This window comes from Amblyomma maculatum, chromosome 1 (genome assembly GCF_055883805.1).
Source record: "Amblyomma maculatum isolate TAMU_Amacu chromosome 1, ASM5588380v1, whole genome shotgun sequence".
Taxonomy (NCBI): domain Eukaryota; kingdom Metazoa; phylum Arthropoda; class Arachnida; order Ixodida; family Ixodidae; genus Amblyomma; species Amblyomma maculatum.
In genome coordinates, this window is record NC_139344.1 from 71,742,258 (window position 1) to 71,761,557 (window position 19,300).

The 19,300-nt window shown below is 48.0% G+C and overlaps 1 protein-coding gene across 1 annotated transcript in view; it reads left to right on the forward strand.

Moving 5' to 3' along the window:
* LOC146202773 (uncharacterized) overlaps positions 1-19,300 on the forward strand; it is a 152,886-nt gene that overhangs the window by 116,071 nt on the left and 17,515 nt on the right. Inside the window, exon 4 of the mRNA XM_084588328.1 lies at positions 1,539-1,952. Within this exon, the coding sequence (XP_084444454.1) occupies positions 1,539-1,952 (414 nt within the window). The remainder of the gene's footprint in view (positions 1-1,538; positions 1,953-19,300) is intronic.

Genomic DNA, 19,300 nt, shown 5'->3' on the forward strand with positions numbered 1-19,300 from the left:
ATTCATTAATAATTAATGAAATGCAAAAATTAAGGTCGCTGAAATTCAACGCGGAACTGTCGAGCGAATAACAGAAGCGCTATTATAATATGGTCGCGGCATAGGTGAACCTTCTGTAGGTTCCTCTACAAGCTGAACATCACGTAAATCATCTGTTGACTTCTACATCCTAATAAAAAAAAATATAGCAAAGGAGCCCCTCTGCTCGCGTTCGTTCAGGCTACATTTCCAGCCGAGCCGCTAGCTATAGATACTTTCGTGGGGTATTCTTACGCCGAACCCCACCCCCCACCCCCCGGCTACGCTCCTGGCGAAGGGTGACAAAATATAATAGTTATAACAGTAGTATACACTCGAGAAGTAGAATATGAATCTATATGCGCGGAGTTCACAAATTTGTTTTAAGTGCCTTACGATGCTGTCTGCCTTATGTAGGCCTATAGCTGGTAGGCAGTAGAAGAACAGAGAAGAAAAAGAAATTCAAACTATTCCTCCTTCAAAACATTTGGTCTCTGATGGCTCGAATTTCGAGGATAGTACCCTCATACAAGCATGATCAGTGTTTTGAACAGTTTTCGATTATTTCTGTGCAAGAAATTGATGTGCAGTTTCGTCTTGTCTTCACAAGAACATGAAGCCTATTGTTAGCTTCATTTAACGCTGATCATAATGCAGCGGTTCCTGGTTTAATACAAAGGAACAATAACTATCAGGTCATTGCCCACGCCGAGTTCTTCGATGGTGCCATTAACACTCAATAGAGCTTCACGCGGCCGCATCAGGCTAAAGTTAACTCAACGTCTGGCTACAGTGGCTCTCATCTCAGCCGATATCAAGTCGTTCGTAGACAACGAACCGGCTCAATTCTGTCGATAAATGTAATGTTGGCTATACAGAGGCCCAAAAACACAATCTCTGAAGGCGAGGTTAGAGCGCGAGAGATCTTTTACTTCCTTTGAGTTTTCTGGGAAGCCAAAGAATTTGATGTTCTTTTTTTTTTTCTTTTTTTTCTTTTTTGCGTTACATGCTTCAGGTCCTGTTTCAATGTACTGGAGTGCTCATGTGGTCAGGAGGAACCAACTTCTTACCATCACGACGAAAAATTTCATTTGTAGTCCGGTATAAAGTGCTTTCTAAAAAAAAAAAAAACAATATGTGCCATGATTTAAAGCGGCCTTAACGCTTTCCGTACAATCATTCTTTTCCTTCTATTTTCATCATAGCCATTAGCTATCACTCCAGAGGCCGACCAGTACAATATTTCGCCTTCTGCCTGAGGTACACATACTCTGCTCAACTGCCGTTTAAATAGGTAGGGGGGCGTAAGTGTGTCACGTGACCCTTATTGCACGTTGAACTATTCTACCTAAGCTGGTATTAATGGTTTAGGAAAGAGCACGGACTCCCTGCCTGCAGCTACGGTGCAAACAGCGTGTGTTCTGCCTATGAACAGCGATACTCATCCACGATCAGTGAACCGAATGTCGCAGCTTCTTCGACGTGGCAAAGTGATTGTTCCTCTGCTCCCGTCTCTGCAGAGTGCAACTGCAGCGAGGAAGGCATGGTGGCGTGCACGCGGTCGGCGCTCCAGGATGTGGCCTGCAGCTGCTTCCCGAGCTACGCGGGCCGTTGGTGCGAGTCGTGCGCCAGCGGCTACTTCCGCGTAGGCAAGCGCTGTGCCGCCTGCCCCTGCAGCAACACCACTTCGACGGGCGAGTGCGAAGCGGGCAGCGGAGAAGGCGGCCAAGCGGTGTCGTGTCGAGCCTGCCTGCCGGGCCACCGGGGCCCGCTGTGCTCGGCCTGCGCGGCGGGCTACCACTGGAAAGGCGACCGCTGCGAGCCCATCAGCTGTCTCAGCTTCGCCCTGTGCGCCCGCGAGCCGGACAATCCGGGCTGCCGAGACTGCCACCTCGTCCAGAACAGCTTGCCGCCGGTGGCCCAGAAGAGCTCAGGTACGTGTCGTCGGTCTTCGCTGCGCCCCTGCTCGCAATCCACTGTCAGTCTATAGTACATAGATTCACCGAATGCATCCTTTGTCAGGGATATCGTTGCCTTCAGACTGAATTTCACAAATTCTTGAACCATGCCCATAGCAAGCATCGTAAGCCTACATGGCAGTAATTGAATTACAGTAATGGAATTACTGTAATTTAATTACTTTTTCCGGTAATCTGTTATGTAATGAACTACTTTTTTGTCTCGTAATTTAGTAATGTAATGAACTACTTCTCTAGTCTGGTAATTTAGTAAAGCAATGAACTACTTCTCTAGTCTGGTAATTTAGTAATGTAATGAACTACTTCTCTAGTCTGGTAATTTAGTAATGTAATGAAATACTGTTTGCACGAGTGCTTTGCAGCTGAAACCATCCTGCGAGACCAACTATACGATGTTTTAGCTACCGTCACGCGCCTGAGCGTGTGTACGTGACGTAAGCTTATGAACCGTATGCCAGCGGTGTGGTAACTCGGGTACAGGTTACAGGAATAAAGTAAACACAATTTTTGGTTATATGCTACAGCGAGCACGACTATTCTCAGTAATTTAACTTAATAATACGGGACATTTGTAGATATGTGTTTTGAACATAATAAACGTGTTCCAAGCTCTAAACAAAACGCACGGATTTGGACATAGCCGCAGCAGGAGCATGTAGAGGCGGTTGCCGTTGGTATATTGAGCACAAGTGATGGAAAAAGCTGCAGTAACCACCAGCTCGCTCGAGCGGCCACATTCTTGCTTTACTCCGTTGTGTGGAGAAAAAAATAAATGGGACAAACGTTCATTTAAAAACTATTTTTTTAGGAAGTTACCTGTTTATGATTTGTTTTAACTCCCGAGAGTAAACTTTTCGCTGACATTTGGCGGTTCAAAAGTCGATTATTTATTGCCGCAGATTAACTAAATTGGTGCGAATTAAAAACACGCACATTTTCCAGAGGTTTACGCGAACAGTACTGTTTCAGGTTCGTTACTGTTACCGGTGCCATTATTTTAAATCGTTTAACTCCCGTTAGCCAGGACTCAAAGGGATACAACGCAGCCATTGAAAGCGTTTTTTCCCCTGGACAGGTCTGCCGTCCCTAAGGTTTCTTGAATACAGAGAGGAAAGGCCTTCTGAATGCGCAGTTACACCGCGCCTAATATTTGCTTTTCATGGATGGGTTTACCTTTCGGCTGCGTCTCACTTGCGACGTCATGGCTCCCGAGCATCACCAATGCAATATATATGGTCTGACACTAACTAATGTAATGCGTTGGTACATACATCGCTTATTTCTAATTTCTCTATTGCTACAGATTGGAATGATTGGTTTCTATTTTTCGAAATTTTACCGGGCTTCTTCGGTATATATCTGAGAACGTAGCTTGGATTTCCATCGGCACTAACTATTTTCGACGAGCGAATTACTGACTAATTGTTTTCTTCTTCGGTGTTTAATGTGGCAATTCTGTAAGGCCAAATGTGACTTAGAATCTACCTCACCGAGTCGTTTGTTTGCTTGCTTGCTTGTTTCAGCATATATAGTTCATTTACCAGCAAATTACTGTCGTCCATAAAGAAGTAACGCAAAATTAATTAAAATCCCGGCGGAGAAAGAAAAAAGAGTTCTTGGCCAGTTCCAATCCGGTACGTCACCGTGGTATCGTTGGATTGTCACACTGGGTTTACCGAGGAAGATGGGGCATCTCGAAATCTGTGTGTTAACTGCAGCCATGGAACTGCCCCTCAATCGCCGCGGTAGCGAAAACATGGTACTTCTCTTGACGGTCAGGCACGGCTTCGCGTCAGTTTCCTGAATGCAGTTGATAAACCTGCATAACCGACTGACCGCGAAGCAATATGTGCGTAATAACGCAAATGAGGACCTAGTGCACTATACTGGGAACAGTTTGGTCACACTAAAATTCATAAGCAGGAGACCTTCTTCTAGTAACTTAATTATTTACTGGGAACACTGGCAGCTGCCTCTTTATTTAATTTTCACAAACTTTTCTTTTTTGCAAGATAATTCAATCCCAATGCAGAAAAGTTCTTTTTTTTTTTTACCCGCACTATCCTGGAAACAAGTCGCCACCCCGGCAGCTCTTAGTGTGCGTTGAGAAAACACTTGACGACTAAATCATTCCCGTATTAAGGGAAAGCTCTTTTGTGCTGAGAGTTCCAATTTTACTCGAGCCTCTTGAGCAATTTAGTAGCTTTTACCTAGTTTCAATTTGCTATTTCTGTAAGCAAAAACTGTACTTATTTCTCTTATTTACGCTACGCATCACTTGCGTGTGTCTGTATTCCGAGAGTCGAAAACACCTGTGCGGGCAACGGGACATCTCTCGAAGAGAGCATAGCCCCTGCCGTCCATTCTTCCCATCTTCGTTTCCGTTTAGGAGCTGTTCCAGCAGTTGTGAGAGCGAGGCGTTCGCGACCCGTTTGCACCTCGGTCGGCCGTGTCGAGAGGAGTCCGGGGGTTATTAGTTGGTCATCTTTGTTGCGAAAAAGCTTTCACGAAACATTCCGAGAGCGCCTTAGCGTGCATGCTTGAATCCGCAACTAGCTACGGTGCGCAAACAGGATCGTTGGCGATGCTGGAATGCTTTTCCTCGAGTCAGAGGTTTCATAAATGCGTAATGCCGTTCCACAAAGCGAGATGAGGATAAGAAATTCTTCTGGGCTCCTGCAATGCGCACACGGACGCCATGTTTTCCCGCATGTGCAGCTGTTCCCGACGCATTCCTTTGCGTAGCGGTGACGTCCTCAACTCCCGCAGTGATTAAAAGTAATGGATGCTGTGTGTCGCAAAGTTTTGGAGCCTCTGAAGAGGCGAAAACCACGCGCTGCGATAGAATATTCCAAGGCATACATAATTCTTATTTTCCCGTCCGCGCTCAGTCTCGTCCCCTGTGGCTCGTGCTGCGTGCCTGCCACTTGCACGCACGTTCACAAACGTGGTACTGGAAGCCTCCGTGCTGCGTCCACGAGGCCATGGACGAGATCTTGCTCACACTCGTCATCTGCTATCGCGCTATTGCCTCCGGCTTCCTGCGAGTATTTCTTGCAAAATAAAAGCTGGCGAGATAGGTAGACTTATTTGAAACAAGCAGCTATTTGAAACAAGCAAACATTTGAACCAGGCCTCACTGCGATGGTTCAATGGTTGCGGTGCTCATCTGTTGAAACCAAGGACGCGGGATTGAATCACGGTCGCGGCGGCCGCTTTTCGATGGAGGCGAAAAGCAAGGCGCCCGTGTACTGCGCGATGTCGGTGCACGTTTAAGAACCCCAGGTGGTCGAAATTTTCGGAGCCCGTCACTGCGGAGTCCTTCATAGCCAGAGTCGTTTCCGGACGTTAAACTTGCACCAAACCAAACCAAACCGAACCCTTCCAATTGGGTGTCTTGCATTATGACGCATTTCGGGCCCGAGGAAAGCGTGCGTGCGTGCGTGCGTGTGTGTGTGTGTGTGTGTGTGTGTGTCTGTGCGTGCGTGTGTGTGTGTGTGTGTGTGTGTGTCTGTGTGTGTGTGTGTGTGTGTGTGTGCGTGTGTGTGTGCGTGTGTGTGTGTGTGTGTGTGTGTGTGTGTGTGTGTGTGTGTGTGTGTGTGTGTGTGTGTGTGTGTGTGTGTGTGTGTGTGTGTGTGTGTGTGTGTGTGTGTGTGTGTGTGTGAGTGCGTGCGTGTGTGTGTGTGTGTGTGTGTGTGTGTGTGTGTGTGTGTGTGTGTGTGTGTGTGTGTGTGTGTGTGTGTGTGTGTGTGTGTGTGTGTGTGTGTGTGTGTGTGTGTGTGTGTGTGTGTGTGTGTGTGTGTGTGTGTGTGTGTGTGTGTGTGTGTGTGTGCGTGCGTGCGTGCGTGCGTGCGTGCGTGTGTCGCGGGGGGGGGAGGGGGCTCTGTTTTCATACAGGCACATGTTTATCGCTAAGTAAATCTCATTAGAGCTGCAGTATAATTCCATGGTGGTCAGCTTAGGAGAGGCTCACATCTCTCCCGCAGTTAATCGGCGGCGATGAAATCCTTTACAAAAGTTGACAACGACGAAGTGTACGTTGCATAAGTGAAATCACGCACACAGATATAGGAACTGTAATGGAGTAGTTTTACAGCTTCCTTATCAGCCATTTTAATCCCATTCTGCTGCACACGGTTTCCCAAGTGGGATATGTGTGCTTACCGGAATGCGTACTACGAACGTAGCAGGCTCACGTAATAATCCACCGGAGGAACGAACGTGGGACGAATACCTGCACTCTATCTAGGCCGGCCGGTACTGCTTCCCGCTTTTATTTAAAAACAATAAATAGGCCTGCAGCCACCCGGTGTAATTCTTGTTTCGGGATCAGGAAATAGCTCGAACAAGTAGAAGCTGCGCGTAAGTTCTTCAGGGGTTCGTGTTTAAGCTCGTCTCGTGGACAACGCACGAAAACGTTAGTCCTGCTGAAAATTGCTACCAAAGACTTTCCGTACGAAAATCTAACTTCAAACTAGCCCGGGAATGGACGAATAACTAGCAAGTAACAGCCGATACAAGCAATTGGTGACGGAAAGCAAAAGAAGCAAGCAACTCGAGTGCCCGTCATGATGTCTTGACAGCTTACCGCAATCTGTGTCAGGTCCGTTGTGTGCTTGCTGCGGTCTCTTGGTGGTCACCTTGTACTCAAGGTCAGCCTAAAATGTGCAGCGCAGACAGGCGTCCACGTCGACGGCCCGTGTAATTCAACGCGTTATACGCAATGCCAGTTCAGGAGAGTAGGCGCCATTCTTCTCACGTCTCATTCTACGTCTAAACCTAGTAATAACCAAGTTCAAAGACGCCCCATCATTTTCTCGTATTTATCATATAGAGAAGTGCTATTCCCAATGTAATTTAAACCATGTTTTTTTTTTTCTAAAATATGTGTCACTGCACAACGTTGAGGATATTAGGCTGACGAATAAATCAAAATACTTTAACAGGTCAGGGTGTGATGTTAACGCTCACGATTTCCCGCATCCCCCGCCGCAGTGACTGAGCGGTTGGGAGTGCAGTGCCCGAGGATGCGGCGGCCGCTTTTCAACGGAGCAAGGCACCCGTATGCTATGCGATGTCGATATTCACGGCGTCTATCATACTCTGAGTCGCTTTTAGACGTGCGTTAAATGCCATAAACCAATCAACCAGTTCACGCACCGTCACATAATTGCTAGCAAGTCTAGTTGGCGCTTCATCGTGGAGGCGTCGAGCTTAGCTGATGTGAAAAACGCCGAATCACGGACACTGTGAACAGATGCAGCAGCAAGCGCGATATGTCCGCGTTAAGCAATTTTTTCGCAACCGCTCTCCATTCCTAGCACGATATTTATAGCGCTTGCCGGGGTATATATTCCTAACGGTTCAGAACAGTTCCACTATCCCGTCCACATTGTATCGGATAAATATCAGTCTCCAAGAGTGCTGCTGCAAGCACGTCACGTTTATATACGAGTAGAGTTCAACTAGAACTGTTTTTACCTCCCTGCTACTTCATACTGATAACTCGTGATGATGCTGTTTAACGTAATTTAAACGCTATGGAGTGTTGCCAGTGGCATGCCACAATTATGTCAAGCCTTCATTTTCGCTTGCGCATACTCGTGGCCGTGAGTTGGTTTAGGAACCCTGGAAGCTGCAGCTAAAGTAACACATCGCAGGACGTCTACTTACAAAGTTTGAAGTGAAGTTGACACGACAAGCAGTTGTGAGCACTTTTTTTTTCTTTTTTTTGTCATCTACGAAGAAAATTGGTTCGCTGCATCTGCTGGCCGTGAGATCCCAAGTAGCTAAAATGGAGGAGTGAAGGAATAATGAAAGGGCTTTCACAGAGAGCTATGTTAACTTGTCATTATAGCAAAGTATAGAGTTGCTTTTTTTTTTCCTTCGGGAGAGGGGAGAGGGGAAAGGGAGTGCGCGTGGAAACTTCCTTAGACAGCAAAAGCACATATGTAAAGAAAAAAAAAAACAGGTCTGGCAGCTGCTCACACTGCAGCGAACCCGTACCGGCACGCACGTGGCCCTCGCGGTTACCCAAACTCGCTGGTGCGCTGTGCCCAGAGAGGGCGTCTCCGGCGTCGGCCGGAAAGAGACGAACAGCGCGGAAACGAAGGGGGACGAGAGAAAGAGGGACTCATTGTTTCTGGGCGAAGCGGCCACGTGCGTGGGAGCGCGTCGCTGCTGGCGCACCGCCGAATCCCCGTCGTCGCTGGTGGGCGCTTATCATGCAAATACGAAGCCAGGATGAGCCGCACCCGATGGTGGGGAGCATCGATTACACTTTGGCCGCTTCTCATGCAAATTCACGGGCAAACGACTTCTCCCCTTCGGCGCTCGTTTTTCTTGCTTGCCGGCTGACACGCGCAGTCCGAGGAAATTGCCCCACTATGCGCGTCCCGCCGTTGCCGTGAGAGGTGCCCGGGAATGAAAGGGCTCGGCCGGCAGCCCATCGCACCCTGTTGCGCGATGATAGAACGCCCCTTCGCGGCGGCACTTGCGCCGCGTGTAGGGTGTCGTTATTTCCGTTTCCTGGCGACGTCCAAACTGGCTCGCGGGCGTTGCGCCGTGAGCGCGAAGGTATACTCAGCAGCAGCGCGTCATAGAATCGACGCTCGCGTGCGTACGTGTAGCAGTCGACTTCGTGCGTTTTTACGCCTCAGACTGTGCGATGAGGCAGAAGGCGCGCATTAATTTCGACAATCCAACGTTAAGCGACGGGCACAGAAACCTCGTTAGAAGGACTCTTTTCATTCCATGCCCACATAAATGTACCCGCCGTGCAGAGCAGCACGATTCACAGCGTCGAGCAGAGCGGCAGGCGATGCATAGCTCGCGAGCTATAGTTGCAGCTGGCTGATTCGTAGTGCTGATATTTGACTGCGCAGCCATGACGAGTCACTCGTAATTTGTGGCGAGTCTTAAAAGACATTCTGTTACCTAGCGTTCCGCGCTGGGCCAGCGGAACACGAAGGGACTTGATCGGCCTGATGGCGACGATGCTGAAGGTGTGCGCGAAGGAGCGCTTATGGAGATTGAATTTGTGTGAGATATATTCCTTCCCTACGGCTTCCGTTGGGAAGTTAAACCCCATAAACCAAACCAACCAATTAGTGTGGGAAGTTGGTACGTGAGGTCTTTTATCAGAGGCGCTGTGTTAACGAGGCTAGCTGTCCCAGTATGCATCCAGGTTCTGATATGTTCAGCATCAACGCCCCGGAGGCCTTTTAAGGCGATAAATGGCTCAATTTATTCAGAAATTGCGCGTTGTCGGCGTTGCGAGCAAAAAATTCCGGACATGGCCGAACACTGATTAGGGTTGCGGGATGTAGCGAGGCCCCATATCATCACAAAGCTGAGAGGAGTTGCCGACTCGTGTTGCCAATTTGAGGCGGGAGGGTGGAACAGGGATCACCATTGCAGGGCTCTTGGATGCATAGTCAGGCATACTGATACGAGGCCACGTATACAGGCACGTTCTTAATACGGCTTCGTTAAAGCGGGGCTTCATAACTCTATCAGAAGATCGCTTACTACTGCTAGCTGGAAAACGCAGCAGCGGAAGATTGTATAGTAATAAGATTGGGTGGGATAGAAAAATGCTCGGAATATAACCAGCCCTTATACATAGCATTCATTGATTACGAAAAAGCATTTGACTCAGTTGAAACCTCGGCGGTGATGCAGGCATTGCGAAATCAGGGGGTAGACGAGCCATACGTGAAAGTGCTGGAAGATATATATAGCGGCTGCACAGCAACCATAGTTCTGCATAAAGAAAGTAACAAAATTCCCATAAAGAGAGGTGTTAGGCACGGAGACACAATCTCCCCAGTACTATTCACAGCTTGTTTAGAGGAAGTATTCAGAGACTTGGAATGGGAGCAGTTAGGGATAAGGGTAGATGGAGAATACCTCAGTAATCTGCGATTTGCTGATGACATTGCCTTGCTAAGCAACTCGGGGGATGAACTGCAAATAATGATTGATGACCTAGACAGGAAAAGTAGAAAGGTAGGCTTGAAAATCAATATGCAGAAGACTAAGGTAATGTTCAACAGCCTCGGGAAGGAACAGCAGTTTACATTAGGTAGCGAAATACTGGAAGTAGTAGGCGAATATGTCTACTTAGGACAGGTAGTAACCGCAGACCCGGACAACGAAAAGGAAATAACAAGAAGAATACGATTGGGATGGAGCGCATTTGGCAAGCACTCGCAGATTATGACTAGCAGCTTATCGGTATCGCTCAAGAGGAAAGTATACAACAGTTGCATCTTGTCTGTACTCACCTATGGGGCTGAAACGTGGAGGCTAACCAAGAGAGTTCTACTTAAGTTGAGGACAACCCAGAGGGCTATGGAACGAAAAATGGTAGGGGTAACATTAAGAGATAGAAAGCGTGCAGAGTGGGTCAGAGAAATAACTCAAGTTACCGACATTCTAGTAGAAATTAAGAAGAAGAAATGGACATGGGCAGGACATGTAGTGCGAAGAGAGGATAACCGATGGTCGCTGAGGGTAACAAACTGGATTCCAAGGGAAGGAAAGCGTAGCAGGGGGCGGCAGAAAGTTAGGTGGGCGGATGAGATTAAGAAGTTCGCAGGGGTCAAGTGGATGCAGCTAGCACAGAACCGGGTTAAGTGGAGAAATATGGGAGAGGCCTTCGCCCTGCAGTGGGTATAATCAGGCTGATGATGATGATGATGATGAAGATTGGGTGAAATATTAGAGGCACAAGTTAAAAGTTTGGTAAACGAGCTGAAACTACGTCTACACGAAAAGGAAGACCCGCAGTGGAGCTGTATACGCGAGATCCATTAACATTGGCCCCATAATTTTTCAAGGTAGCAATTCCTTGCCCCGTAGATTTGTGATCTGGAGAATAAAGCTGGCGTTAACAGGTTAGTTAACAGCAACAGAACAAAAAAAAGAGGGGGGGGGGGGGGGGGAGCGGAGCTTGGAGGCGGAAAAAAAAAAGGCGATGAAACCGAGTGAAAAAATAGGGAATGAGGATACAGTAATGGCCAAGGTTTAAAAAAAAAGAAGGCATTAAAGAATGCACGGGCTATCATACGATATTATGCGACAAATAAGGGATAGGAGGAATAGATGTAAACATTTCGCTCTTACGTTAATCGACTTTCCACCAGGTGCTTGAATTTGATTTCGCCGTCGCTTTTTGGTCCATTGGTGCGTGTGGTTCTGATGGGTGGAGTGGGTAGGGGCCTTCTTGAGAAATGGGTGGAAGTAGAATAGAGGTTGATGTGTGATTCATAGCGGTGCGCCCAGCGGAGGGTGTGCCAAAGGAGGCGCCTTCAGCCAATGGGGATGCCCTAATCCTCTCCGTTCCGCTAGGGGCACTGGGGGGCACAGGCCTCACACAGACGCACAGACCAGGGCTTTTGGGCCTGAAGAGGACTACATATTGCTAACGTGCTAAATAAAAAAAAAAAAAAAAACAGGAGGAAGGGAGGGGGGGGGGGGGGTACGTAGTTTGGTAGCCTACGCCACACCCCATTACAAAGAGAAGCTCCTACCGTCAGCCACGCATCGGATCACCGCGTGGCTGTTGCGGCAGCCATATGGCAAGCTGCAGACCTGCGCGACCGAGAACTCTATTTGCCAAGCGCGCAGGCAAGCGCGTGCCGCTAATCAGAGGCGAATTCGCCGATGACAGTGGCCGACGGCGCACACGTAGCGCTTACGCTGCCGCTGCCGTTGCGAATGCAGGGCACGTTCTGCGAGCGCTGCCTCCCGATGCGGAGGAGCGCCCATGTTTGTTCAAGAAAGTGCCACCAGCGCTCCCCTCACCCGCGTGGCTTGCTCGGCAGTTTTGCGCACCTTGCTGTTGGCCGTTCTTCCCGCAGCACGAAGCTGGGATGTCGGAGGCACCGCGCATAACGGCGTCCTCTCCGTATACTGCATGTTTCCCTTTGTTTCATCATATTCTTTCTTGCGGGGCACAGCTCGGCTACCATTCCTGACAGCCAACGGAGGGGGTACAACAAGACACAAGAACACTGAGTAGATAGCACATGTGCTAGCCTGCAACTATAGGGAATATTGCTCATGTGCAGGAAGCTGAGTGCTCTAAAGTTCACACACACACACTATTATGAAGAGTAAAGTGAGAACAAGCATAAAGAGAGAAAAAAAAAAGGAAAATAAAAGAATAAAAAAGGAAACGTTATTGCGCGCTTAAGGAACTACCGCATATTTATTTTACGCTGGTTCCTGTTGCCTTCCAATATAGAGCTGTTAGCTGTCGGTGATTGGCCAACTAATCCGCCTAAAACACTCGTTTGCAGCTTTCATGAGGCCATGGTGTGTAGGGCTGCGAATGTTGCAGCTTGGGAGCACGTGCTGCCGTTCGAATACTATTTATCCGAGGATGAAAGAATCGAAAGTAAATACCTCGACAGTACGAATGCGTGCTAGTAAAACACAGAAAGCTGTCTTGTTTTCTGACGCTGGAATATCGTTATCCTCGATTTGATATGGAGTACGCAGCATAAGCCCTTGCAGCTTACCTTGAGAACCGCAGGTACCTAAATTACCAGCTTCTACAGGTATACCCTTTTGGTTCTCGGAGTTGTCTGAGACAGGTGCCAACTCTGCGAAGGAAAAAAAAAATGAAATAGAAGAAACGTAATGGTAGTGTGTTTTCAGTCAGAGTGTACCGTGTGCTGTAGTTCCCACACACCACAAATAGGTTTCTGTTTATCTAAGGCAGAGTATTTCTGTCTCGTCCTGTTTCAAACGAAAATCCCCGCTCTGGTGTGCTGCGCGTCGCCTTGTTCGATCTTCCTCCGCATTTCGGCGAGTTCACTACAGGGGCGAATGACGCCGTTTTCCCTCAGGGGGATCGACGCATCTTTCGGGCCTGTCGCGGCAGTTCGAGGGCCCAGTGTGCTCTGTCTTCCTCAGCTCGAGAAGTTCGGAAGCGGAGAGCGGCTATCCGTGAGACAAGACGGGTCGGGATCCGCCACCACGGAGGATCGACGAGTCCAAATCGCAGCAGCGAAGGCCTCCGCCACCGCAGGGAGTCCTTCGCTCGTGTCCTGTCGATCGTTTGCATGTCTTTTGCTTTTTGTTTCTTTTGGGTAGTGAAACGGAGAATCTCGTCGTGTAGAGGGCATGTCCAGAACAATGTTTCGGCGGGCTATTTGATGTTTCATAACGAAGAGCAACCACACACCACTTCCGCTTCTCGGTGCCCCGATCGTGTTTCTGCGGTTTGTGCGCTGTATGTGCCAAAGCCGCAGGCTCAATTTTCCTTTGGCTGAAAACGTCCGCGAGATCCGTCGCGAGTGACTGGCAGTTTCTACTGCTTACAGCAAACAATTTGTGTAGCGGGTGTTGTGGCCACTTTGTATGAGTATAGGCCACGATATGCTCAAGCATTCATTTCCTTTTTTTTTTTTTTTGCCATGCATTCCAAAGTTGGCAAGGGAGGAGGAAGAATGAAAGAATGAAATTCTCGACAACGCTTCGTGAACAGAACCATTTGTTTTCCGGCACTGCGCCATTTTTCGAGCGGCTGTACAAGTCTCAAAGCAGCAGTGATGGACAATACAGCCAGGAACGCGAGTACCGAGGCCAGTGTCCCATCGCTTCCTTTCTTCCAGAGAAGTGTTCTGATTTATTAAACATAAGTCGATCGCATATTGAAGCCAATTTTATACGCTTGACGCACTTTTCTTTGCGTTCCACACATATTTCAAGCTCAACACGGACGAAATACGGGTGACGTGGTGGCATGTTACAACTTCTTACACCGTGGTGGCAACCAAGCTACGTTCAGTCCCTCCACTCTGTCTTAGCGATGGCGTTTTTATTAATTTTAGGTGACTAACGATACGTTTGTTTTGGACACTAGCGCCGACTAATAATTTCAGCAGAGTGGAATAAAATTGCACACCAACTAACAACGTAACATACCTGTAAATTGTGGACAAATTCTGAGAACGAGTTTTTGAACGTACCTACTTTTTTTCACATGTTGTATAACTGCCCCCCAACAATCAATACATCCTTAAACACATTCTGGACAGGCTTGTAGAGTTCTGCTGTCTTCAAAAACACACCCAGTCGGTTCTTTATAGCGCTCTTGACTACTCGTTGTGAGAGCAAGAAAAACCTTATAAACGGAAGACTTTTGAAGCAGAACCTTCACTACCTTAGGTAAAGCGAAAGTCGCCGTGGCCGGTAGTTCGACCTTCAAGTGACCTTGACCTAATTAAGTTTGTGTGTCCCCGATATCGTGGTGCCAACCCAAAAGTATACTGCGCCTTCCTTTTCCCAAAACATAACCTAAACGGAGAGGCAGCCCTGTGTTGTGCGGTGTCAAAGGTGGACGAAATAGCACCGTAGCCCTCCACTACCGGCACCCCTTTCTCTCTTTCCGTTTTCACTCCCACCTTTCTCCCTTCCCTCAAGCCTGACAGATACTACGCATTTCCTTCCCCAATTTACAATTTACAAGAATTATGAAAATGTGACATTCACCTGATTAAGTCCATCATTCCGTGATGTCCAGCCAAAATTATAAGGTGATTACCTTACCCTAAAACCAAACTTAAAGATAAAGTATGAAAGAAAGAAACCGCGGGTTGAAAAGGCGGTGTTACAGGGGCTATCGATGCAACACTCGCAGCTTTTGCTCTATCAACAGGTTCAAGCCATGCTTAATCCCCCACAATTTGTTCTGCGCATCGGTAGCTTAGACCATTCCCATTAAGTGCCCCGCCGTGGTGGTGCATGCAGTGGTTAAGATGCCTGACTACTGTGCCGGAGTACCCGGGTTGGATACCGACCACCGACGGCTGGGTTTAAATGGAGGCGAAACGGAGTGGCGTCCGTGTGCACTGCGATGTCAGTGCACGTTAAAGAACCCCGGGTAGTCTAAAATTCCGGAGTCGTTCACCACGGCGCCTTTCATAGCCTGAGTCGCTTTGGAACGTAAAACCCTGCTAACCAAACCGAACCATTTTCATTAAGTGTGTTCATAACATTATCTCGTAATATTCCCAAGTTGCCTCACGATTAAAAAGTTATGTCCTGCAAAGCTGTACTTGCTACAGGCACTTGAAAGATATTATGATTAGTGTTGCTACTATCATCTCCAGTCAGAACAACCGCGCTTAGTCACGCTTCAGTTCAGACTATCTTTGTTACTGCCCTGGAGAAGCCGTCGTGCTTTTATAAAGTTTTGCTCTCTAAGCGAATGGCATTGAAACCCGAGCGTCATGTGACCATCTAAGACAGATGCCTGAGTTGCATGCTGTTCTGATATGCATGCTCAGACATCAGGATAGATACGCGTGGAGCTTTACGGCTCCGGCGTAAAAAAGCACATTTCTCTTTTCGTTCGCTGAATACGTTGATCGCAACAGTATTGAATCCAAGCTGCGCTACCAACTATATATAAATACAACTTAAACAGAAACTCGCCAAAGTGACGTGCATATAAAGAACTCGCATTCTATACCTGGCGCTAGAAGAAAGATTCCGCATTTAAGCAGTGCACATAATGTCGAATTTTTCCTTGTATCAAACGTTGAGGCCACTACCGAAGCGGCTGATAGCACAGCGAAAGCTTGAAGTCAAGAGGAGCACAAAGAGCTTCCAGTTGTTGGGTTTGACGGCACTATGAAGCGGTTATTGCTCTTACAGCCAAGGGTTGTAGAGTAAGCTTTCTATCTATTTTACTCCGTTGGCAGCTGCCGCTTTTTCCATCTGGGCTGTTAGGCGGCAAGCAACGTCACTCGGCGCCATTCTTATCAAAGCCCGGCCTGATTAAAGTGAAAGAGGCAAGAAAAGGAAAGGGAAAAGAAAGCTCGCTACGCACAGCCGAGGATCATTGCATATGCAAGTCTCGACGAGGGCTTGCTTGTATACGCTCCTTCAGTTCCATATCGAAATCGACAGCACGGTGTCCCGTTGTGTCTAGCATGATTACTCATCTCACGCGAGGTCGTCCCAGGCCTTGTACGCCCATCAAAGGCGCTTGGCGCTAGAGGTTGACAGCTATCGGCGTCCGTACGTCTTCTTCCATGCCTCGCTTGGACAAGGACGTCTTGCTGCTCTGAATAATACCGCGAACACTGCACACAACACAGGGGGATGCTCGAGCGCACGTAATATATATTTCTTTCGTGTGGGGTTGTGTTTTTTGTTGTATTTACCTGAGAGCATAAGGCGCGTAGCTGAATGATGTGCGAAATTGCTGTCACTCATGGCCCACGCATTTGCAAAAGCACTGTAATGCATGATGCACGACTTCTACTTTCGTTAGGTACAATTGGAAAGTAATAATACGCACTTGCGTAATATTATTTGTTTTTGTTTTCTTCTGAGACTATTTTGTGCCGTGCTGTTTACTCCGAGATTGTTTAGCGGATTATTTAGCGTTTGAGAGCGCGCTAAATATTTTTTCCCGTAATTGTCATTCGCGATGACAGCAGATCGAGGCGAGAATGCTCGCGAATGTTATTGACATTTGCTCAACAGTACGACACACACCGAAGGCGTTCTGCACAGCATTTTTATAGATGCAGGAGAAGGAGGGGGGCGTTGCATCGAACGCGCAAACAAATCCATGCAGTTTGAACGAGAACATAATGCGATGATGTAGCACATAATATCCGTGCTGGGTTTTTCTCAATGAGCGAAAGTAGCCAGTAGTAGATATGCAGAAACGGCACCATCGAGCGTCTCGCGCTCGGCTTGCGCAGCCTTTGATAGTTATCGTTGTAGCAGTAGTAGTAGTCGTAGTAGTGGCGTAAGCAAAAGGTGGTTGCCTTGGGAACAACTCAGAGGGTGTTTTAACCTTCCAGGAGGAGTCATGGGGGAGTCGAGAGTGGAGGAACGCGCAGCCTAAGGGATGATTTCTAAGGGGAAGGCGGCTAACTTAGATAAAACAGGGTGTGTGCGTAACCAAACGGTGGTGACCATGGGAAGGGGAGAGTATGGCGAGAGTAAGGAATTCGCAACCAGAGAGCGGCTGCCACGGGATGAACTCAGAGAGGGGAGAGGGCAGAAAGGGGGAGGAGAGTATGGCTATATAGCTCAGGCACAAGGCGCCGTCTAAGCATAACCTCGGGAGCGGTGGCACCACGGGCCTGCAGGAACGAGAGATTGGGGAGGAGCGCCAATCGAAGGAGTACATGTGAAAACAAAAAGCAGTGATTTATAACTCTAGATATACTGCATTGATGTCGAACTCTATGCCAGGGTATCGTGAAATAAATATACTTCAACACCTTTGAGTTATTTCGCTAGATTGTGCCCTGGAGGCCAACCTTAGAAGTATCAGGCACTGTTATGTCTTCTTTCGCTCGGAATAATGCAGCAGCGGCAACAAGTTACGCTTTCATTAGCTATTCATCAATGATTTGACGCTCCTTTGTGACCGACGGCCTCAACTCTTCAGTGTTCTCCAAGATATGGCCATCTTCAATGCCGACCCTAGAAATAGCAGTCATTTTAAAGCTCTTTGAGGACATGCCGAACACCGACGAAGGCCATGCGTCCAAAATTCGCGTGCTGACCGCGTGCAAAGGACGCCCTCTCCAGTCGCCCATTCGGCGTCACTTCAAGACCGCTCTCGTGGCAATTCACCCGGCGTAGGGAGCGTAGTAACTCAATTTGAATGGACGGCCGACATGTACTCACAGCGTCTGCAGCATGCTAGGCACGCCTCCGGTGATTATAGCCAAGTCCGTCCGCGCACCTACAAATGGGTCCTGGCACAGAAACCGTCGAATACGGGAAAGGCCTTGCGTCGCTGTAGACCTCGCGGTCGGTTCTGCACCACACTCTTCATCCACTCAAGAACTAGTTCGTCCCACATCCAGCCCTGGTTTTGAACGCGGACAATGATATCTTCAAGAAAATTCGCCTTGGCGATAGTGTTCCCGCCCCTTGAAAAGCACGTTTGGTGGAAGTTTCCTACATCGAGAGAAGTGATGTGGAGCATCTCCGTACGTCCTTGTCGTTCGCCGCCTGTCGTGCGCACAGACACGAACATCGAAATGAAAAGAAGCCTGATCGACATTTTTTTTTTTTGCACTCTTGCCATAAGGCACACTATATGAACTCCTGTGTCTATATGAACTCGGCGCATGTGTCTGTCGTTCACGTGTCCCGTCTTACCCAGCGCTGTTTTATTCGATTCTTAAGCATGTACCAACCAGCCCGTATTTGCCCTCTTCTGGAATTCATGTAAGGAATTTGCTTGCAGTAACCAGAGAAGGCTCCTGCTCTTCTTGTCAGTCAGCCACTTGGAGAAGTCCATCTTTCTAAGGGATAACCTCTCAATCTAGTTATCTTATGAGGGAGGGGAAAGTACACGACAGAATGGGGGCACGCGAACTTTTCCTTAACGAGGGTGCTAATATGGGAAGAGTGTAGCGGGCATCGAAAGAAAGTCTTGAGAAGAGGGGAGGAGGAGGAGGGGGGGGGTGCATTAATTTTTGGGACTTGGTATGTAAGGCCGTCAACTTTAGTCTGCTCGGTGTTCTCAGCATCAGTTGTCTTGCACCCTGTGTATCTGGATGCGTATGTTCGTTTTCTTATCGAGTGCATGGATCTCCTGTGTTGTACATAGGGTCTTTGTCACTCATTTCAGTTGTTTTATGGCGGCTAAGGAGTCTGCATAGATGTGAACTTCTGTTATAAACGCTATTTTATTTATGGCCTCCATAGCATCTCGGATTGCATATAGTTTCATTACAAGCTGGTCCGAGTGTTCTGATACCTATTCATTATGCACGTTTAGCTCTCTGTGTGTCGGGCTAGTATGGCTGCTCTGCTACCGCCATTTTCTATAATCGACGCGTCAGTATATTCGATACTGCTTCCGGGAAGTACATCAACCATACGTCGAAATGCCGGCGTTTTTTTTTTTTTTTTTTTTTTTTTTTTTTTTTTTTTTTTTTTTTGCGACGAAGCTTAGCAGTCTCGTTCGCCGTCATAGAGGAAGGAAAGAACTTAGGAGAGGCCCTGACGTCATTTTTTATTTTAAGCCGGCTTGAGCCGGCGCGGCCGCGCCGCGACCAGACGCTGCAACGTCTCTCCTCCTCCTTTACCCTCCGAATTTTTATCCGCGACGCTCACGTACGTAGGGCCCCTAGCAATGCTGTTGCTAGTGGCCCGAGTTTTCATAGCTACAGCGTCGCCGTTGCTAATGGCCCGACTTGGCTGACCCTAAATTTTGACGTCACTTCCACCACACTTTCTCCAATGCATTGGGAATAGCAAGGTCCTCTCCTAAGTTGTTTCCTTCCTCCATGTTCGCCGTG